The following is a 23,769-nucleotide window of genomic DNA, read 5'->3' on the forward strand; positions in this document are numbered from 1 at the left end:
TCCTTTATTCTTATGGTGTCTTTTGTTTAGCCTATTTTTTGTATGTATGTATGATGATGGTTTTGAGGGATTTCACTACATTGACTGTACACTGTACGTTATATGAATAATACATTACATTGATTTTTTTTAAATTGTGTATAGGGAACAAAAAAAGGCCTCCGATTTGTACTTAATGTCATACGTGTTCTTTTCATCAGGTGAAGATTAAGTAGCCTAACTGTCAAAACATCTTCTGTATTTCCAGCTTAGAATCACAACTAGAAAGCTTGTGTGATGTTTCTCATTACTGTGCATTCTCACTAAACCTTGTGTGGTAATTGTTTGAATGGTATGAAAAGCAGCTTAAGGCCCCAGCATACAGTAAATGGTATATTAGTCGTTTCAGCCAGATTGCTGAGGAGGATATTTGAATAAAATTGAGCTTCTGTAGGCGCTGACGCTTATAGACTTTTAATTATGAAGTCATAATAGGAATTTCTGGGATGATATTTTGAGCTACTTTCAATACGTGTCATCCTGTTGCACCTGATGTGAGTATCTGCCAAACTTTTGTCTAACTCTTAATGTGTTATTCGGCCATTGTTAAGTTGTGGTGTGTTTAACTAAATTAATCCTTCCAGTGTCTGCATAAGGGGCAGTGTGCTGAAGAAACTGAAATAAAGACGCTGATGCTGACTACACTTTCATTATTTCTTATTAGAAGATAGCAGAGTAAAGTAACAGCAAAAAGTGAGAGACTTCCATTTTAACTTTTGAGAAAATAATACGTTTGGACATTAGGACACAACAGTTGCAGATTCTGTAGAAAGAAATACAAAAATATACAAATCTAAAATAGAGTTGATTTCAAACTCCAAACATAAATATGCAGATGAATCTTCTCTTTCTTCTTTCTCTCCCTACGTTGTGATTGTTCCTTTTTAGTATTCACAGCCTGATAGTTTCCTCTCACAGTAGCAACAGAAAGTCCCCAAAGACACCCTGGGTCCAACATGTTTTTGACTGGTCTGCACATCTTATTATTAAAGCAACCTTTTTCTGCAATAAATATTTATTGCCCACAAACAAGTTTGATTACCAAATGAAAACGAATGTGTCAGGACTTTTTTGCACACAAAAGTTGCTTTTGGAGAAATTACAAATAAATATAAGTCAGGCATGTCCCACAAGCCATTTGAAGAAGTGAGTAGGTTTGTTTATTAAAGCTGTAAACGCACTGAGAGTATCAAAAGTGTGCACTTTCAAATTCATTAATGTTCAAATGATCCAAAGCTCAAGGCTTCAAATGATGAATAAAACGCTGCTTCCTGTGCTCTCAGTTTTGTTCAGTTTAGTAAAGTAAACAGGGAGTAGAGCCAACATAACATTCCAAAACAGAGGTGCTTAAAATAAAACACGTTCACATAGCAGATATTAAATGAATTATCTGCTTTTATACCTGAATACAGGCACTGTGCCAGCTGCTGATTTACAGACAAAGAAGGGGTTTTAGGACTCAGTTTTTATTTTGGTGTCCATGAGACTTCAAGATTGTAATCATGGTTTTATAGAAGATTGGGAAATGTTACAGAGCATGAGAGGATAGAAAATCAATCACTCTCTAAATTGTTTTCTAACACTAAACACACTGGGCACAAATAATTACAGACATGCTACAGTAACTTCAATGAATTTTTGGACCATGTGCCAATCTTTGTAAATATATTTGAGACTAAATCAATATATATGTCGCAGAACACCAGAAATAACGGACGTGAGGGTTTTATTTTAAACAAATCCAACGCTTTAGTTGTTGTTTTTGTGTGTTGTACAATTAGACCAAGGAAACACATTAAGTCTAGAGGTATTAATATGAAAGCTGCTCAATAAGTCAACTTGCTAAAGTTACCTGTGCAGAGTGCACAAATGATCCAATAATTAATTAACACGCATTACCAACTCTGCAGCCAAAATAATTTGTCTCCCGACAACCAACCTTACAGCATTGAATAAAGGCCATTACATGAATTGCAACCACAATAGAACAGGACACCACACACCCACTAAATCAGCACCTTCTTTTGTCCTTTGGGAGAAGATACAGAGGTGCAGGAAGGCTCGTTTTGGGAAAAGCCTGATCCCTGCAGCAAGAACTGCTCTTAACAGCAGGATGAACCACCCGTGTGTTTTTCTTTTGTGCACTGTGAAATGTCAACTGTCAGTTTTCCTTTTTTTGCTGTGTGGGACTATGTGTTTATGTGATTGTTGTTGTGTACAATGCTGTGAGGTAAAATCCCCCCTTGGGGACAATAAAGTCTACTGTAAGTCAATAACAGTCATGGTATGGTGTTTTTACTGTACATGTTCTTTGTATTTCATAACGTGGCTCATTTAGCTACCTTATTGTTTAACCCTGTTTTGAGAATCTAAGCCGAGCTAAATTGCTGCTTAAGCAAGCTGTGAAGCATTTCAGTAGATTCTCTGTAAATACATTTGTTTATTTTCAATAAAGAAGAGGTCGTGGTTCTGCAGAGTGATGAGGTTAAGCTGTGTTTCTTCCCATTTTATAAACCAAAATGTCAATATTGTTTTTCTTTAACCATGATCACAGTCCTTAACCTTGTGTTTAATACAGTCACCTTGATAACTTTGACAAGGTTCAGGGCATTATTTTGTTGTTTGGCCTGCTCTTCAGTGTCTTGGTTTACCCTTATGAGTAAGTGATGTAAAGTAGCTGTTTTTAATTCAAAACCCCCCAAAAAAAGAACTCGCTGGTACTCACTGGGCAGCACAAAACAGAAAACAGACATACAGTATTGACTTTCTAGTCCACAAAGCAGAGCATTTAGCGGCCCTTCAAGAGTTTGTACACACTGAATACGAAGGTAAAAGGACAGTGCATATAGAGCTAACATTCACTCAATAACTGATGATTGGTGAGCATTGTGTTCGCATCTTGTTTCCAACGAATAAAAGTGTCCAGGTAATGTTGTTAGTTCATAAGTTAATCAATGCAATAGCCCATAAAGATAGGGGAGTGAAGATTATTGGTGATTCTTCAACCTGAAGGACATTATGACATCATTTGGAGAGTGCTTATGATTGTGCAGCACATTTCCATACATTTATGACATGTCTTTGGTGATCAGCTCACCATCGTTGATCTTTGACTCAATCTGTAGCCTGCTGACTGCTTCACATACAGTAGAGAGTCTCCAGCAGACCTATGAGTGAGATCTTTATCCCGCATTTCACAAACCTTAGGAGGGAAGTAAGTAAGTGAGCTAAATCAAATTTTTTGCTGTGACTTATCTGGCCATCTTCCTGTATGTTATGTTGAACCCTCAATTGCCAAAGGGACTCTTGTTAATGAGTTGGTTCTCAGAAGTTTTAGTAACAGAAATATTGATAAATTAATTGACAGACTGTCTGCAGTCAGTTGGTCTGTGGTTGAAGATGAACATGACACTCAACTTGGGTATAACATCTTCCATGCTATATTTTTTAAGATCTTTGATGAGACTTTTCCATTTCAAAGATGAAAAAAGTCCACCAACCCAAGCAAAACCTGGTTAACAAACAGCGTTCTATTGCCAAGAAGAATATACTGTATTCGGACTACCTTACTAATCCCTCACCCCTGTTTTTAAAACGCTACAAAACATACAGAAATAAATTGAATCACTTACTGCGTTCATCTAAACGTAAGTTCTACGAAAATAAATTTTGTGATTATCAGAAAGATATGAAAACTACATGGAAGATCATTAATGAAATTATTAATAAAAATACTGTCAACGCTAATTTTCAAAGTGAATTCAAAGGAGATGACAAAATTATTACTGATTCTTTTGAAATAGCCAATTAATTTAATAATTTTTTTGTGAATATTGGTCCTTCGCTTGCAGACAAAATGTCACAGATTTCATTATATATCTCTGGTATTAAGAGACCCTCCTCTTCCTTTGTATTATCTCCCATCACTGAGTCTGAGCTTGTGGATGTCGTTAACAAACTCAAATCAACTGCTCCAGGTCATGATGAGCTGAAATCTTCAATCTTTAAAAAATGCATTCCATACATAACCAAACCAATCCTTCATATTTTTAATCTTTCTCTTGAAATTGGTGTATTTCCCGATCAATTAAAATGGGCTAAAGTCATTCCCCTCTTCAAAGCAGATGATCCATCCCTATTTTCCAATTACAGACCGATATCTATCCTTCCGTCCTTTTCTAAAGTTCTGGAAAAACTAGTCTACATCCACTTGTTTAAATATTTTAATGACAATAATATTCTTTATACACATCAGTATGGATTCAGAGAAAAGCATTCAACTTTGATGGCCCTGACCCAACTCTTTGACAACATTACTAAATCTCTTGAGTCTTGAAAATAAGGAAATCACTCTTGGTGTGTTCATTGACTTATCAAAAGCATTTGATAAGTCAACCATGATATTCTAATGCAGAAACTTTCTCATTATGGTTTAAGTGATATAAATCTGTTATGGTTCAAAAGTTACTTGTCAGTAAGAAAGCAATTTGTAACCTGGAATAATATTTAATCTGATTACAGTTTAATTTCTTGTGGGGTGCCACAAGGGTCGATCCTTGGTCCTTTACTCTTTCTTATTTAAATTAATGATTTGTATTTGATCTCAAAGAAAGCATTTTTCATCTTGTTTGCTGATGATTCCAATATTTTTCTATCTGGTAGTGATGGGCAAAGATTGGTGTCAGAAATGAACAGTGAATTAAGTAAAGTTGACACCTGGTTTAAGGCAAACAAATTATCACTCAATACAAAAAAAAGCTCATACATGTTATTTATACCCAGAAACCTACAGACCAAATTTACTTTTCCCAATGTATATATTGCCAATAATATCTTAGAGAGGGTAACCGTTACTAAATTTTTTGGGATTCTCATAGATGAAAATCTCACCTGGAAAAATCATATAACACTTATCTCAGGCAAAATGGCAAAAAATATTGGAGTCATCAGAAGAATAATGCATCTGTTATCAAGAAAAATCCTTCTTAATTTATATTACACTATGATCTATCCATACATCTCATACTGTTGCTAACATTGTTTGGGCTCGCACCTTTAAAAGCAACCTCAACTGCATTTTTTCTCTGCAAAAACAGTTCATCACAATGAGCACTTTCTCCAACAGATTTAGCAGCTCTACTCCTTTGTTCCAGTCCCTACGAATTATCCCCATCTTCCACCTAAACCAGTTTCAGCTATGTACTTTTGTTTTCCAATCAGTCAACAACTTACTCCCCATCTGTTTTCAAGATATATTTCAATTCAATTCTCAAATCCATCATTACAACACAAGGTCAGCCAGCTTACTTCATTCTGCATTTTTCAGGACATAATTTTCTCAATTCTCTATCAGATTCAGATCAGATCATTGTTGGAACAATTTACCCAATCATATTAGAAACAGCACCAGCCTCAACTTATTTAAAAAACAAACCATTTACTTCCTGCTTGGCCAATTAACCAATGTGCCATCATAATCTTTCTCTGCCATAAGAGCTTATTTTCCTTTTCCCCCTCTTCTTTAATTTGTCTCTTTCTTGTTTTGTTTTGTTTTACACCTTATTGAGTATGTGTTCTTGTTAGCTTTATTGTTTTTGCTTGGACTACATTAATAGTCTGTCTCTGTGTTACATGTTTCTCTTTAGGAGGGCCACTCAAAAAGCCCCTCTGGGTTTATTTGGCTCCTCCAGCACATTTCTTTCAAAATGTATAGTTTGTTAATTAACTAATCATTATGTACTGTCTGTTTTTCCATTGATCTATTATGTTTATGTTTTTTTTTTTGTGCAATAAATAGAAAAATAAAAAAATCTGTTTTTTTTGCTCGCACTGTTGTGGCTCAGTTTGTGTCAGTCTACATTATAATTGTGGGCAGCAGTTAGGTGGCACACATCCAAACACAAATATGAGGAGCCTGTCTGGAAAATGGCAGCTGTCAGAGCAACTTTGAGCTGAGTGAAATTATTATCTACATCAAGACTCAACTACTTGCTGTATGAAATAGCACAACGTTTATAACAGTCGGGTTAAGTGTCATTTATGAATGAAGTTAATTATATATAACATCCATAAAGATAATTTAATATGATTCCAGACTAAGTGATTCAATAAGATAAACTGCATTCCTATTCCTACAGGAAAAAGTTTTTGTTTATTCTGCATGTTTTCAAAGTCCTGTTGAAATGACAGAGTACTTCAGTGTTATCCTTAAAGGACTAGTAGGGGGAAACTGGCAGAAAAAGAATAGAGTATTCACAGGCATGGTTTTTCATAGAGTCGAATCACCTGAAAATAAGAATGGTGTTTTTGCTACCTCAGAATGAGTTTCTCATTTGTACGGATGAAGCGTGTCTTTTCCAAAGACTGCCACGATGCTCTGCTATGTTTCTACAGAAGCCCAGAAAGAACAAACCAAACACTGGCTCTGGAGAGGACCTTTCTTGTAGCTTGCAAGTTTCCCTTCATTCTCCTGAAAGCTTGGAAGTGTAGGATGAACGTAGTGGTTGTCAGCTGGTTCCCACAAACTTCTCCCTTGAAGGCCTTCTTTTTATTCAAACCAACTCTGTTTTTGGAGGCAAACAAAGTGCTACTATTTTCATATTTCTGTTGTCTTTTCTCATATTTATCTAATAAAAAAGTTTGTTCCTAAGGCATGAAAATAATCCTTAACGCCTTTCTTTCCAGCAAATGAATTCCAGTGTGTCTGAATGTATAACAAAGCACGCCACAGTGTTCAGCATCACTTGGGAATTCAGAGAAGCAGCAGCTGAATAATACAAGGTACCATAAAGAAGAAAATACGAAACAAATATGAAGAAAAATGTGAGCAGCAAAATGTGAGCAGCAAAACACAGACACACACTGGAACCAGCAATACAAGACTGCATATTATACAACAAACAATTTGACAGATTTAGTTAAATACACTGTGGTTTGAAGACATCACTCATCCTTTCATTAAACTAAATAAAATTACTCTAATGTTAATTAAATGTATTCTGAAACCTTTAAAGCATCTCTCATAACAATCCACATGGGACCTGAGTGCTAACTTTTCATGTATGTAGATCTGCTGGAGAGGCCCAGCAGGAGGTGTCTTATCACTTGATCTAAAAATGGATGCCACAGTAATACTGTCAAGTTTTCTACTTTCTGTTTAATGTCTTGACTATGCTGCTGTGTAACCTACATGAGTCACACAACTGAACCTGTCGTTTATCCTGTCCTCCTGGCCCTATATCAGATGCCACCACAAGGCAACTGTTTATAGTTTATTTTATTTTTTAAAAACAACACTGTCGGTAGCTTAGTTTGGCTTTTACAAGTTATTTATTAAGAGACAGATTAATCTGGCAGTTTTACTAGGGATGGAAGAAAATCTTGATATGGAAATTGTGACGGGGTCCTCTTTCAATCCACCCAAAAACTTAAAAACAGGCGTAGTCGCAGACTGTAAGTGAAGTGTTTTTATTTTTGCCGGCCTCCCAAAGTGCAGTGATCGATATTTACAAAAAATGCAAAAAATGCAAAAACAGGAAAATATTGTGTTTAGACTATTTAAACTATTTACAAAACAAAAGTCGTCCAAAAACATAATCCACATAACTCAGCAAACAAACTGTACTTCAAAAAATAAACTCTCTGCTGTAACATGTTACCTTCGCTGTAACCATCCTAGACTGCTTGAAAGCAGCAAGCAGCTCTCTTTTAAACACAAGAAGCCCCTCCCACTGGGCGTTATAAATTGCCTAACATTTTAAAGAAACACATTATTTCATGAATGAGCACTCTGTTAAATTAACATGGTTTACTCACCCCTAAATTACCCATTCTCATCCATATTTTAGTACCACCACTGTACTGTATCGGTGGCGATACTTTCAAAACAAACATTTAATTAATCAATCAATCATGTGATCACCCATGCGCGCCCCATCCACCTATTTAGTATGCGGAAATGGGCCGCCTCTGTTTGGAACAAACAGGACACCGCGGAGCGCATATGCAACGCACCAACGGTAATACCACTCTGAATCTGTATATATATATATATGTGTGATACCAAAAATAGAGCTTTCAAGTGTGCACCCTTAATCGCGCTATGAAACTGAGAGGGAAAGGAGGATGATGGTGTGATTTACTGAATGATTATAGGCGCACTGGCAGAGGGAAAAGTTTGGCAGATGTGTGTGTGTCAGCATGTGTCAGCGTGTGTGTTGGTGTGTGTGCTGACTGCAGTCAGTGACGGAGCCGCTCCGTCACAGAAATATATTGTCCTCCTGATTTGTGTGACAATCATCAAAATTACTGGTGCAATTTAACCGTGTTTTAATTAAATAAAATGATGACACTCTTAACAGATTTCGCGGGCAGTTCAACTCACTCACTACTTCATGACTCCACACTGTGACACATGACATGAATGAGGGTAAACTGAACAGAAGTCAATCGGCAGAAGAAGAAACTGACAGCAGGAGAAAAGGAGAAGATAACAGTGACAGCAGAATAATATTGGACATCAGAGAAAAGAAGTTGAAAGGTGAGGCATGATCAGAGGTGAAACTGGCACCAAATTGCAGTAGATCTTCACTTTTTAGATGCATTTTATTCCTTAATTAATCAAATATCATGATGTTTGATTAAATAAGTGTCTTCCAATATATAAATGATTGCAGAATTGCTGTGTCATGATATCAACGTCATCATTAGCCACATATTGGATTGTATCATGAATTACCGATTTCCACCCCTACTTAATGCTGATTCTTTAGAGCAAATGTAAAGCCTTAGATTTGAAGTGCATATATTCTTCATCACAATGTTCAAACTCTAAATGTACTTTGTCCTATTTGCCATTGTGCAATAATCCCTTGATACTTGCAGCCAGTGTCTGATTTATTGTAAGAGAAAAATGTTAGTGTTGGTCTTTTGATCCTTCCTACTTTTTCTCCATCTGTATATCTGTCATCTACATTTAATCAGAAAAAATGTAAAAACCACAGGCGTGGAAGCAGCTGGCATGGATCTCAATCAATGATCTTGGAGAAAGTTTAAGTTTAAAATTCTAATATATTACTGACGTTATGTTTCTTCTTACGTCAAGGTAGTCTCTGGTGGGAAAAAAACCCACAATGAAGATATGCCCAATGTTAAAAAATGAATAAGAGAGTCTGTCTGAAAAAGTGAACACAGGTTGCAGAAGTCTGAACTCTGGCTGCACTGCGACCTATAAAGAGAGAATGTCTAGTTTTATTAAATATATCTGAATCAGGGTTTGTGCCAGATTCAGCTTTGAGCTCATTTCCATCCTAAGTCCCTGGGCTGGTGAATCCCTGACATCATTGTAAGAAGTAATTATAATGCATGAGTAAGTGCAGGCTGACAAACGTATCAGTAGCTCTTGATCTTTAATCCCATGAGTTGTGCAATGAATTCACCTTATTCTTTGATATTATGAATTGTGGATCAGTCATCAGTGCTGTAATATTAGGTGTATAATTTAGCATTGCACAGCAATAGAACATTTAGAGGACTTTGTGTAACATTTAGAATCCGAGTCCTGCTCTCTATGAACAGGCTGTCTCAGAAATGTTTTTAACTGCATCTCATCAAATTGTCTGCAAAAATACATCATGGGCCCTGAAAACTACATCAATAAGTCACTTCCAAAAACAGGAATCTAGACAATCCATGTTTTAGCAATTTCAATCTAATATCAAATGTCTTCGTGAATAGTTTAAAAATATTAAACTAATTCCAAGACTGAAGCTTTTAAACTTTAAAAGCTTCAATCTTGGAATTATAAGATCCATGTGACGTTTTTGCGTCGGGTGGGTCTGTATTTATCGTGTGTCTCTATTTTGTATAACAATAGTTACCTCAAATTGACAGGTGGCGCTCCCTACGGCCAGTACAGAGTGTACCATTTTAGGCTCTCCCAGACACAAGATGATCAATCGTGGCAATGGCTCCAAAACTGTGGTCTTACGTCACACTGTGAGAGAGGATCAAAGATGAACGAACACACGGTTTTGCAACCAAAGGTAACCTGTGAATGCGATCTACGCCAACTACTAACCAATAGAAATTCAACATGAAATGATGCTCTAATCTGCTCCACGACACAGGCGCCAGAGCTGTCCAAAGCATATGCTAAAGATAAAGTAATTTATCTAAAGTTCTCTTTGCAACACTGGCATCCCAAGTGTTGCCACCACCATGCCCTCTTTTTTTTTTTTTACCTCTAATTTTTTTCTTTTTTTGGATGCACATGATCATCACTATCAGCAAGAGCTTGCTTTTTGTTGGCTTTTTGTTTTGTCTTTTGTTTTGATGGCAACCTCAGCGCGATCAGGTTGATTGCATGTCGTCGTTATGAGATCCGTGTCTCACAGTGTGACTTGCAATACATTTATAAGATTGCAAAAATAGCTGTCTGTGGGAGGCATAAGGCTCTATCCTTGGACCTCGTCCTTTTAACATCACATAATCCCTGGAGTTCATCTTGTGAAAAACATCAAAATATCTTATTTTGTCTACAAGACAATACATATTTATCTGCCTATATCACCAGTTGAACATGCATCAAAAAGCGCCTATTAATTATGTTCAACAAATCATTACTTTATGTGCAAAAAAGGATCAAACAGAATAAATACTTTGAGAACTGAAGAAATCCATTCAAAAGTATAAATAAACTATGATCTCAGCAAGAATTGAAAAGACTTGCACATACATTTAACGTCAGTTGACAAACTTAAGTAACTTTATCTTCACAGTTCTCTCAGAGCGCTGCCTGTGAAGTCCGTATTGCAACAAGTCTTAATATTAAAAGCCCGGCTGAGAGGTATTTTAAATTACCGTTACGTTTGATTTGTAAAGACCAGGCTATATGCATGATCTGCTGCCAGATCTCTCAGAGTGTCTGGTACAGCTCTGCTAACTGTTCAGGAGTTCAAAGTAAACATGAAGAAGCAGCTTTAATTTGACATGCACAAAATGTCTCAGAAAACTTTCTTGAATTTCTTTTAAAAAAAAATCTTTTTCACGTCTTCTAATTTTCCACAGCATTGAATTCTTTATATATTTTCTTCAGGAATTTCTAACTCAAAGTAAATTGCCTTGACTGTCTTTGTGTCCTTAAGTAAGACAAAATTATTTTGATTGGGTTGCGAGTTTTTCAAAAGCATGCTGTCTTATTTAAAAGTTCAACTGAATTAAAAAAGACACAACTGCTCCTAATGTATTTGTGCAAGTCATATATAGCACTTACAAAGATTTGGAATAACAGTAATGAAACAATCAAAATGAAGGCATGCTAAACTAAAATAATTTAAGATGAACTCATTGTTTTCTTTTTATTTCATATATTTCTTACAAACCAGCAAAAAATTCCATAGATGCCATTACTTAATGATTAATTTTCAGAGCATGGATAGATTAAATTACCCTTGACTGTGTGAAAGGTGGCCGTGGATGACAGGGTTCTCACAGGCCATGATCTTAATTTATTTTCTTTTTTCTCAATAATTTTTTGTGTGGGGTTTCTTCCTTTATTGTAAAAGGAGAGGACAGTGGATGGAGTCAGAAACTGGGATGAGAGAGTGGAGAATGACATGCAGCAAAGTGCCGAAGGTTGTAGTATAACCTGGGCTGCCTGCCTCGAGGACCACAGCCTCTGTACATTGGGCATGCAGTATAATCATCTTTTTATCTGGCGTGCCCAAGGATCTTAATGTCTATGTCTGGACTGTCATTCTCAGTTTCTGCCCCTGCTTTTATTGAAATTGCACTGTCAGACTATAGAGCCTTCTGCTTTTATTATTGTATCATCCCTTACTGTGTTTTCATACAGCTCTGGATCGCTTCATCTCTTTTTAATCACCTGTCAAAGTGCAGAGTATAAAGTTTTGTTCCAGACTTATCAATCCCAGAAGTCTTTACAACAAAGAAGTTAAAGAACAACTGGACTGCTTTGCTTAAGTGTTGGATCACAGGGACCTCTTGTGGATGAAATGTTAAATTATTATGTAGACTTGTGGTATTAAAGACAATTCAGCACATCTCAGAAGGAAAAAGCATAAAAAAACACAACAAAATGTCAAAGACTGATAATGGTGTCACATCTCAAACACTGTTACAAATCTTTGTACCAAGCAGAAACTCCCTCTGAAAGCTGCTCTTTCTCTGATACATATTTACCTTTGCGTCAATATCTTTTCAACATGAATGCTTTGGTTTCCGTACTCTTCACAGATTGCCTAACTTCTGCCAACTATATTTATTTCCTGAATTATGACAATGGCAGTGTAAAATTACTATGTATTTTTTACCAACATCAAAGCTATTTAGAGTAATATTCCACTAATGTAACATTGACTTCCTACAACATTACACTCAGGATGGTCCTTCATAAAACTGGATCAAATGTTGCAGCTGGACCTGAGATGTCATTTTTATTATTCCATTTATTATTTGTACTTGTAAGAACATGGCAACTATATTACCCAAAATATAACTCAATCAAAATGTGCTTTGGCTGTCTCAAGTGACATCACTTGAGGTAATACACCATCCTTGACCTTGATAAAAGGAGCGTTAAATTGAGTAACTCTGACACTAGTATGAATTAATAACTAATTCTTGACATCAAGATGTCTCTATAGAGTAAATGTAGTGAATTATAATGTTAATAATGTTTTTTATTGTTTTTATTGACAAATCAGCCCTGTCTTAGTGGCCTTTTTCTTTGTATTTTGTGGACTCAATGCTCACAGTGCAACAGTAAACAGATACACATTATAAACTTGACACCAACACCTGTGCCGGGTAGTCAGATAGACACTGCAATAAGTGATGTGATGGATTGATGTGAGTCTGGGCATACAGATACAATGACACCGACCGGACTGGCACATCCCTGCAGACCTATTTCATGGAGGAATAAAAAACATTTGGTTTGGCAAACAAAGTGTTGAGTCGCTCCAAGAAGACTTGGATGTGAAAACTTCTGAATGATTTATTGCTGCTCTGGATTCTTCCTCCTTCATAAGCAATAAATTGTTTTTCTAACAGCATGATTTAGATATGTGCTCTATGTGTTTGTTTGGTTTCTCAGGGCAAAGGAGGGATGATGTCGACAGTCTAAATATATCCTGTCTCGTTACACGATATCTTCGAGTGAGGTGACCTCATTTTATGAAAAAAGTAACTCCATTTTTAGATTTCTGGGAAAGCATAGTCCTGGTGTACTAGTGTTTAAACACACGATATAAAGCAAGATAAATGAATCTGCTGCTTGCTGGATATAGAAATTACTATACACGCTCAGAAATAAACATCTCACTATTTTAATAAATGGGTATTCAACTGAATATGAAATGTTTTCTTATCACTATTAATTTAAACTAGACACTGCAAAGTATTGGTGTAATGTGGTTAATAAAGTTGATCTTCATACTACAAGTGTTGCTGGAGCTTTTTGAATTCTTTGGACACTGCAAAGTAAGCAGGACAAAACTCTAAAAAAAAGGAGGTATGGTGAATCCAACTGTCTGAAATTTCAAGACCCTAATATGTCCCTAGGCAGCCTATTTACAGCCCAAACACTTTTTATACACACTATATAGTTCAAAGGGATGAGTCATTTTTACGTGCATTACTTTCTTTGTGACACGGGGATGACCTTACTTAATGATTTGCATGCAATTCTTCCCATCAATCCCTGTCAAGCTCTACTGCACACCAGCAACATACCATAGCTGAGATGGCTCGCATTGTGAACACATGAAGTAATGAGAACGACTCTGTTGAGTACACTACACATGTACCAAACATCTAGCCTAGTTGAAAGCACAGGTGGTGCTGAGTGCTGTTTACATGCATGATGGATGGAGATGATAAAGACGCAGGTCAGCATCGGTTAAAAAGCCCTACATGTACTCTGCTTTTTTTTTTCCTAGAGGAGGACCCTCCTGAGTCAGGTGTACATGTCTTTTACAACAACCTTAGACCCTTATATGGATTTCTGTGGAAGATCACATGAGTATTTCTCAGGAGATGATATCATTTACTTTTAAACCTTTAATGAATTAAGGCTATATGATACAACTTCTGGCTCTGCATGAAACCAATCAAAATAAGAAATGTGACAAATAGGTGAAAAATTGGGGACTGATACATTTTTAAATTAAAGATTCATTGTAATATAGAATCAAAGCCCTCCTACCAAAAAAAATATTTAATACAACTTTAGAAGTGCAAAAATGTAAAAGAACACTTTAAACAGTAAGCATATTGTGCAGGGAACCTTAATGACAGTAAGATATAGGTCCTTCTGTGGCACCTATTCCTTCAGTCACAGCATAGCCGTGCCTCTGCCACATTTAGAAAATGTCTCTCGGGGTTACCTAATGCACCTTGTGACACCCTGACAAGGTTATATACAACCCATTCATCAACCAACAGCAGTGTTACATGTTTTAAAAGTTATGTGTGGTACTCAAAGCACTTTTTTCTCCAATTATTTGTTGATGTGTTGTAGAAAAAACATTCTTACTGATATTATGCTTGAAACTACAGATAAGGCCGCTCATACTTGAAGTTCAAACACAGGTGTGCATCATACAGTTGTTTTGTATTAGAACATAAAAAATATATAGTTTCAAATATAGCCTTATTGTATAAAAAAGTGAGTGTTTTTAATTTAAAAGTGAACTATCAGTTCTTCTCTATATTCAGTTACGACCAGAGGCCTCTGACATCTCCCCAGCTGATGCAAGATGTAGTCACTGACAGGCTCCGCTGTGGGATTTGGACACTGACAGATCATTTGTTTAAAGTGTAGAGAAACTCTCCATGACAAGAGCATAGACACAGAGCAGGTGCAGTCTCCTGACAATATGATCATCCTGCTCTCAATGGCTATCTGTCTGAGGTCCTTTCTGCTTGAGAATGAGTATCGGTCTGCTCTGGACGGCTCTCTTTGCTTTATCCCCTTCAGGCTGGCCAAGTTGCACCTCTTCATGACCTTTAGATTCTTGCATGAGGTGAACCATAAAATAAATTGCATTGGTAATAAATAAAACTTGACAGTCATTGCCTTTTCAGAGAGTATATGTTTTCACTGCAGTCCATCTGCATGAGACATGTCTAATTGTGTCCATTTATTTCACATAAGATGCACATATGCATCCTGACAAAAGTCTTATTATTCAGCACAAAGTGTGAAAAGTTCACAAACAGTTTGACGAGCGGGGCGCGCTGCAGAGGTGTTGAAAGTAGAGTTAGCAGGAGGTGGTGTCATGCAGATGCCTGGGCCCATCGATGCATTGGAAAAGTGACATCAGCATCAACAGTGAAAATGGCTCATTGATGACCAGGGGAGGGCTACGTCGTATATAAAGGAGAGAACCGTCCTCACACCAAAGACTGATCAACAAGTTTGTCTTCCTAGCCGATACTGAACAAAATCTGCCATACCTTTTCTTGGATTAGGGACTTGAAAAAACATGGTAAGAAAGGCATGAGAGTGGGTCAAATTTTGAAATAAATCATTGTACTATTGGAAATATATATTTTTAAATTATTGGATAATATTACGATGGGAATGAAAGTTCACACTTTTTACAATTTGTTTCAGTTACTCAACATGTCCTCACTAAGGCAAGTGGAAACGTTGGTTTTGATTGTCTTACTTTTCTTCGCCAGTTTATACACAGAAGCTAAACCCATCAGGTAAATCTGTTATTATTTTTGTCATATTTGAAAAGTCATGTTTGGAGCAAAAATAAATAATTCATAATAAATTACCATAACACATGTTTAATTATTGATTGAAGTCATATTTTATAATTCTACAGAAAGAGAACCATCAGCGAAGTTCAGCTCATGCACAACGTCCGGGAACACAAACAAGTGGGGGACAGACAGGACTGGCTTCAGGAAAAGTTAAAGGACATCATAGTTGCCAGCGTTAAACCACAACAAGGACAATCAGGAAATATAAAAAATATTTTGCCCAAGTGATGTTCCTGGATGAAATATCTGAAAAAGGTTTATTACAACTAATTTGCTTTCCTTTATTTTGCAAGAAAGAAATTGCTTTTCTACCTGTAATTGTTTTTAATGTTTGTTGTATTTTTTAATTTATCTATCTATGTATTTCTTTTCTTTTGTTTCTAATAAGTTAAGTATTATAAGAAGCTTTCATTGTTTTAATTTGTTTACTTACCTTTGAAACATCTAGCAACAAGATAACAGGTATTAAAGTCATTTTAGTGGGTCATTTTATGGAAGGAGAGTAGATTTAAAATATATCATAAAGGTGTCAAAATTCACTATTTACTTTTCACTATTCTATTTTGTTTACAGTTTATTTTCATGAACAAAGAAGGACCAAGTGGCTAGTCTTATGTACTTTAAGTACTGTTTCACTTGCATAGTACCTTTTATAGAAATACTGATAGGAGCAGAAATTACTATTTGTATTATTTTTATATTCCTGTTTTTTTAAGCATGATCAACTTTCTGCTCCTTATCATTCTATAAAACTCTTTCAAATAAACCTCTGTTGTGTCCCTTTATGAGCTGGAACCTACAAAAATGTATCTCATGCTTGTTGACGCTGGCAGTTCTGGTTGGTTCTTATTACATTATTACATTACATTATTTATTTCTTGCATTTGCATTGCAAAGTAATAATTTGAACTCAGGTTAAGCTTTCTCCTATGACTCTCAAACAAACTCTCAAACACCAATAGGCAGCTTATTTAATTCCTTCTTGTCAGCTTGACTTGCAAAAAACTCCTGCAGCATGACTTTTAAAGACCACACAGTGCAGTTAAATGTAGGCCTACTGTAACTTGGTTACGAAAGGTACAATTTCATTAGCTTATACTTAGTCAAAGGATGGTTCATGCAAATTGTTATTTTGCTCTTAAATGGAACAAAATGATGCCCATTTTTATAAAACAATTATATACAAACCTGATTTAAATTGTCTTTAAAATGATCTTATCTATGTGCTGATGGCATACTCTCTGATCTGAACTCAAAACAGCTCAAGACTGACCACAAAAAGGGTTTAAAAGTTTTATTAGTGGACTTAACATTATTATGCCCACTTGAAATAATTCTACATCTATTTAGGTTTGTTTTCCTGCACAAAGATTTTCAGAAGATGAAATAGGCCTAATACTAGCTATTTCATAAGCATTATAATGGGTCATTTAGAATACTACTTTTTCAAATTTAAAGAACAGCAAAAGAAAAGAGAAACCTTGTGGATGTAATTTTAATATAGAATTGTATCTTAATGTTATATTTACGTATTAAAACAGAAAAAAAAACTCTTTTAACTAAAAAAAATATATATTAGGCTAATTAGAACTTTGACACTCAATCTGTTTAAAGCATGGATTAATTTTTGAATATATGAAAATTATCACTAAACCTCGATTTCTATGAATTATTCTACTCATAAGTCTTTTAGCCCCCGAATCTGCTGTATCTTCTATCTCTTCGTGTTTACTTTCATTAAAAAAGTCAGTGGAACTAAAGAGTAGGGAAAGGCAAATAACACCACGAATTATATCGCGAGACCTTACCATGATTAGCTTTTTATCCCTTTTAATGAACCAGTAAAACCGGATGTTCCAGTTAGGAAAGATATCGACAGAGGGACAAAAAATTAAATTGTGTAATATTTAAAATCTATGATCGTGATACGTTTGAGCAACAGCTGTCATTTCTAGCTGCGTAACTACGTCATCACGTCAACCATTAACGGTCGTCACGTACAACGTCAGCTCGGAAAGTGTTTTGAAAGGAGATGGCTGGTTAGCTGGTGAGCGATTGGGATTACACTACAGCGGAAAACGTTTCCAATTGGGTAGCTATTGTTGATATATTGCTATATCTATCTAGATTATGACCGCCTATTTGTTCTAATTCCAAGTACAAATTTACCAGCAACACAGCTATCACAGAATATTAGGGTTACAGTCTTGGGTCTTCGTTAGCGATTTCAGCTAATGTAAACTAGCTAGCGGGGCTAAAACAGCAGACGAGCTAGACATATGTCATGCTGACTCAGTGTAGCAACAACGATGACAATATTCTCTTTTACGTATGTTCTGCTCATTAAACCAGTAAGTGTTAAGAACAACCGCGTTTTAGTTTTATTAAATGTGATCAATGCAAACTTGAAGTCAGCGTCGCGCAGCGGCTGGTGTTTGGTTTGTTAGAGGCCCGGTCAGGGTAAAGAACTGACTTGTTGATTTCGCCATTAGTCAGATTATGAAGGGTGAAAGATCCAGACTGGACTCCCCCCTGTTCGGGTGATGGCAGATCGTCTGCAGTCATATGACAGTAACTCCAGTGACTCCGAAAACTGGGATCGAAACGCAACAAGCCGACCTCGCAAACTCTGCAAACATTTGAGGTGAGCCAGCTGACAATCTGTCAGACCTCTCAGAGAAAGTTCCTCTCAGCAATGTAGTGTCACTCACTGTTAGAAGGGCAGCAATTAGGCACTATTATTAGTTACACATTTGTAACTTTAATGGGAAAGATTACATGACACGAAGTTTACCTCAACGCTGTATCAGTCCACACACATACACAATGTGTCAAGACATTCATATGTAAGGTTTACATGCATACTTTATTTCATAAGGTGATACTTTAGCTGCTACTGTCCTTTCCTGAAGTTCACCATCAGAGTTTGACAGTTAATAAAATCATGAGTGTATGTATTTCAAATGTTGACTAATGTTTGCCTTATTTTATCCTTTGTTGAATTATGTCAAATGTAAATTATTACAGAGAGATCAACAGTTGCTTTTTATAGTAATATCAAATATTTCATTTTTTTAATTTTATGCATATCCAATGCAGTTATTCTTCACCTGCATTGGGCAAAAATGCTTCAGATTTGGTCATTTGATCTATGATATGAACACCAAGCTCCCATGTTAACACATGCACGCTAGAAGTTTTGATCAGTATTGCTGACTGCTATAACCTCAATATTTACAGTGACTTGATTCAAGATCTACATTGCAAAAGGCATACTTTCCAAAAAAAAAAATTAGATAAGGAGTGCCTTAGTTCACTACCCTGCTTGACCTTGACCCTGCTTCTATTAACAGGGCTGTGATGGTTTGATTATACCACAGTAGAACTGCATCTAAGCTCAGGCATCTCTGACTTGTGTTTTTTGTGTGTGTCGGATTAGATATCAAAGGTGACGGCAGCAAGACTTGGCTGCATTCTAGGTGTGTGTGTCATCCTTTCATAACACACTTGGAGAATGTAGATGGTCTGGTTTCAAGATAGTTCATAAGGCCTAATGTTTACAGTTGTTGGATAAATTAACTGTATTTCTATAAATAATAATGTTACACCTTTTCTGAGAAGTAACAAATGAGTTATTAATAGTTTGCCCAACAACTGTAATTCAACTCAAGTTTATCCAACAGGAATTGTTGGACTAATGTGTTTGATACTATAACCTTAAAACCATGAGAAAATATAAAAATCCTGTGGACTTGAGAAAGGGGGAGGAATTTTAAGTATGCCTTTGTTTTGAAAAGCAGCAGTCAGGCCCGAGCATCTCGAGTGGAGGCTGAAGAGAGGAAGATGAGCCTGCATGGTGCCAGTGGAGGCTCTGACCGCTCACGTGACCGCCGCCGCTCAAGCGATCGCTCCAGGGACTCCTCGCATGAGAGAGAGGGCCAGCTCACCCCCTGCATTCGCAACGTCACCTCACCAACCCGCCAACACAACAGTGGTGAGTGCATGGAAATAATAGAAGGCTTATCGTCAAAACTGCTGTATAAGATGCACTTTTAAGATTTTTTTAATCTAAAAAGTTGATTGCTTCTTATGTCACAGCATCACATATTGCAAGCGACCTGGCGTGCCCCCAGTCATTGATTATTGAAATCTGTGCTGGTATATATAGCATAGCATAGCAGACCAGGCTGGCAGCGCCACTTTTAAACATCATTTCTCCCTTATTAGGTCATAATTATGGTTTTAAAGAAAACTGTGTAATATTGTTCAGCGAATTAAGCTTGTGGATCGCTCGTTTGATTGAAAGATCCATCAATTAAATACAACAGTGGTTCTCAAACTTTTTAGACTGTGTACCACCTCCGAAAATATATGGCTCTCAAAGTACCACCATTATGGTAGACGTTAAAATACACTGTAGGCCTATTTTCTACACACAGCTAGGAGGAGTACAAACTTCACATGGTGGAAATAGGTGGCGCTAATTAACTACACAGCTGCACAGAAACTGCATGTTGTGGACTGTGCTGAACGCAATATATACCATCACACAGGAAGACAGATTAAACCTTTAAATTCTCTCTGGGAGACATCCAAAAGTAGTCTTATATATGGTGCGATTTATATTCCAGAATTTAACTGTGTATGGAAGTTGTGTTAGAGGTCATCTGATCTTGGCAGCTACTGCAGAAAAACAGCTGACTGCATCTATCAACTTTTCACTAAGGCATGGTTTATGTCTTCGTTGTTTTTGTTGTGTGAGAGGATAAAGTCAATTCTTATCCACCTGTTTGTCAAAAAGACAGCTTGAAGTTTGGATTCTACGTATAAGACACATGCCCTTTTCGTTGTGTTTGACGTGCTGCTTGTCTTGTGTTTAGAGCGGGAACGAGATGGGGGACCATCATCGAGGCCCAGTAGTCCACGACCTCAAAGAGTCTCCCCCAGTGGCTCGAGCAGCAGTGGGGTGGTGAGCAGTCGCAACAGCAGCCTGTCCAGTACTGAAGGTACCTTCAAGAGTTTGGCAGTTGGAGAATTGGTTTTCGTCTATGAGAATCCGAAGGATGTAGGAGCAGGTGCCACTGTTGGAAACCGAAACCTAAGGACCTCAGAAAGAGTTACTCTGATTGTTGACAACACACGCTTTGTAGTAGATCCTTCAATCTTCACTGCACAACCTAACACAATGTTGGGCAGGTACAGTATACTTTCAACAACGTTGTTACTTTGTTCTTACATTTTAGCCTCAAAGATTGAAAAGTATCATAGTAGTTTAAGTTAAGCATATTTACATTGATACAGAAGTGCTCTTGAAATTTTGGATTTCCAAAGCTCAACCTAAGCTTCTTTATTTCAGAATGTTTGGATCTGGAAGGGAACATAATTTCACACGGCCCAACGAGAAGGGGGAGTACGAGGTGGCTGAGGGCATTAGTTCAACAGTTTTCCGTGCAATCCTGGTCAGTCTCCCTCTTACTTTTTCTGTTTTTATATCGATGATAGTAGATGATAAAATAAAAATGCTATTACAGCCAATTACTTAAACATTTGGAATGACCTTGATTCATTATCCCACTTCCCTTTTTAACAACCATTAAGGGAAAACAATCTTAATCAAAGCTTATTATTCCAATCCATTTCATTGACTTGTAAATATTTTATATATGAGTTACTGTATTAAAACCATGTTTTATATCGCTTCCCTCTAATTGAAAGGATTACTACAAATCTGGGATAATCCGCTGTCCTGATGGGATCTCCATCCCTGAGTTGCGGGAGGCATGTGACTATCTATGCATCTCCTTTGACTACAGCACCATTAAGTGCAGAGACCTTAGTGAGTATCTCCTCTGAACGCTGAAGCTGTTTCTCTTCTACATTAAGCAGCAGCTGCCTTTTTACTTTCATATACTACTGTTGTACCTCAAAACACAAAAACATCTAGAGCAACAGAGAGCACTATAACAGCATAATGACATTTCTTTACTATTGTAGGTAGAAATGTTTGTAATTATTTCATTATGGCCTCTCCATGAATAGTTCTGAGAGCCATTGTGAATTGATTCATTGATAAACTCCTATCTCTCTGTGATCAGGTGCCCTGATGCACGAGCTGTCCAATGACGGAGCTCGACGACAGTTTGAGTTCTACCTGGAGGAAATGGTTCTGCCTTTAATGGTTGCCAGTGCCCAGAGCGGCGAGAGGGAATGTCATATTGTTGTTCTTACTGATGATGATGTGGTTGACTGGGATGAAGAATATCCTCCACAAATGGGAGAAGAGTATTCACAGAGTAAGTACACTCAAACAGAATACATTTGCACATGTCCCAGGGACAACAAAAAGAAATACATTTAATTAAGAAATGTTTTTACCTTTCTCTTTGCAGTCATCTACAGCACAAAATTGTACAGATTTTTCAAGTACATTGAGAACCGAGATGTCGCTAAATCAGTCTTAAAGGAGAGGGGATTGAAGAAAATAAGGCTTGGCATTGAAGGTAAGTTGATCTCTTTAGTAATTAAGAGTTATGTCCCTTGTCAGGAAATTGTCTATTCAGACACAGACATTTGGCCAATGGTTTCCTAAATAGTTGTGCATAGTGAATGAACAGATTATTACATGTAATGTAGAAAACATTTGGGCTGCAAGGCATTCATGAGAAAAGTATCATTCAACTTGTGCATTCATGTGCATGAAAAAAACGGTCATTTACTCCTCAGGCCCGATGTAAAACTGTTGGTACCAACCCTCATCTAAATCCCTGAAGTTAGTGCTGTTAACAGGGACAACAGGAAAAATGTGATGTTATGTATAAAGATAATTCACTGATTAGTTTGCTGACTCAGTTTGCAGAGCTTATTATTTCACACTCCTTTGCAGGCTACCCAACATATAAGGAAAAGGTCAAAAAAAGACCTGGAGGTCGCCCAGAGGTCATTTACAACTACGTCCAGAGGCCCTTTATCCGCATGTCCTGGGAGAAGGAAGAGGGTAAAAGCCGCCACGTGGACTTCCAGTGCGTGAAGTCCAAGTCCATCACAAACCTGGCTGCAGCAGCAGCAGATATTCCCCAGGACCAGCTGGTGGTGATGCACCCTGGCCCCCAGGTGGATGAACTTGACATCCTCCCTAATCACCCCCCCAGTGGGAATCACTACAGCAACAACTACAGCAATGAGCCTGACCCTGATGCACCTTCACCTGCTGTGTGAGGACATGAAGGTCCTCTTTCAATGCCTCTGCCCCTCTCCTCCTCCTCTAGTCCTCCTCCCAGCATGCTGCAGCATGGAGCGCCAGGGGCACCATAACCATATTGCCTTGACACCTCCTTTGCAGCCTTAGAGCCTCAAGAACCTGGGTGACTGTGGAGAAAGAATGATGAAGGACATGAAGGACTGGTTAAAGAAAAAGTTCACTGTTACTTTCATTTTGTTTTTTACTTGACCAAAGGAATTTATTTTTCTGTTTGGGGGGGGGGAAATTAGTAAAACACTTATTAACATTATTATTTACAATGTTATTGTACCTTAATTTGACAGGTTTGGCGGAGCACTTTTGTGGTGTCACTGTTTTCTCACAGTTTTTATTTCGAAGATAAGTTTGATTTCGATTCTCTTCGGTGGCCTAACTACTAAAGGGGGGAAGAATACGAGACTTATTAGGAGATAACTTTCTGATGATGGAGAAAATCTGCTATCATCACTTAGTGTCATGATCTCCAGTTGAGCTCCTCAGATGTCTTTGAATCTTGTAATTGGCTATGTATTCATTGGCTGGATCTGAAATGTGACGTTATGCTCCTCCCACAGCCGTGATATTAAGCAGAGCACAGGCTGTTGTGATCTGAATCTTATTTTGCAAAGCTTGAAATTGTTGTTTAAAAATAAAAGTTAAAATCATGAAATAAAGACATCAACATAATTTTCTAC

General features: G+C 37.1%; 1 protein-coding gene and 1 long non-coding RNA gene across 7 annotated transcripts; both read left to right on the plus strand.

Moving 5' to 3' along the window:
- The first annotated feature begins 15,451 nt into the window (after positions 1 to 15,451).
- Positions 15,452 to 16,037, plus strand: LOC132980255 (uncharacterized). Its single transcript, XR_009674150.1, has 3 exons — positions 15,452 to 15,551; positions 15,680 to 15,774; positions 15,900 to 16,037. It is a non-coding gene; the product is annotated as an uncharacterized LOC132980255 (long non-coding RNA).
- A 1,784-nt stretch (positions 16,038 to 17,821) lies between these two features.
- btbd10b (BTB (POZ) domain containing 10b) lies at positions 17,822 to 23,761 on the plus strand. Of its 6 annotated transcripts, none has more exons than XM_061037906.1 (9): positions 17,823 to 17,929; positions 18,330 to 18,481; positions 19,635 to 19,831; positions 20,718 to 21,033; positions 21,194 to 21,296; positions 21,553 to 21,673; positions 21,933 to 22,130; positions 22,227 to 22,337; positions 22,721 to 23,761. In XM_061037906.1, the coding sequence occupies exons 2-9, from the start codon at positions 18,381 to 18,383 to the stop codon at positions 23,050 to 23,052; spliced, it is 1,479 nt and encodes a 492-aa protein (XP_060893889.1). In that variant the 5' UTR covers positions 17,823 to 17,929; positions 18,330 to 18,380; the 3' UTR covers positions 23,053 to 23,761. The 6 variants fall into 6 exon arrangements, with proteins under 6 accessions (XP_060893908.1, XP_060893889.1, XP_060893898.1 ...); XM_061037915.1 differs by having other exon boundaries at positions 19,638 to 19,831; XM_061037950.1 differs by lacking the exon at positions 18,330 to 18,481 and adding an exon at positions 19,277 to 19,316 and having other exon boundaries at positions 17,877 to 17,929; positions 19,638 to 19,831.
- Positions 23,762 to 23,769: the final 8 nt, after the last annotated feature.

The sequence above is a fragment of the Labrus mixtus genome, chromosome 1 (genome assembly GCF_963584025.1).
Source record: "Labrus mixtus chromosome 1, fLabMix1.1, whole genome shotgun sequence".
Lineage (NCBI taxonomy): Eukaryota > Metazoa > Chordata > Actinopteri > Labriformes > Labridae > Labrus > Labrus mixtus.

Excerpts from the sequence above, each read along its gene's own strand:
- btbd10b (XM_061037906.1), top strand. The coding sequence starts at position 18,381 with ATGGCAGATCGTCTGCAGTCATATGACAGTAACTCCAGTGACTCCGAA. Across the intron at positions 21,297-21,552 it reads CAGTTTTCCGTGCAATCCTG|GATTACTACAAATCTGGGAT; the intron begins GTCAGTCTCCCT and ends TCTAATTGAAAG. Across the intron at positions 22,131-22,226 it reads GGGAGAAGAGTATTCACAGA|TCATCTACAGCACAAAATTG; the intron begins GTAAGTACACTC and ends TTCTCTTTGCAG.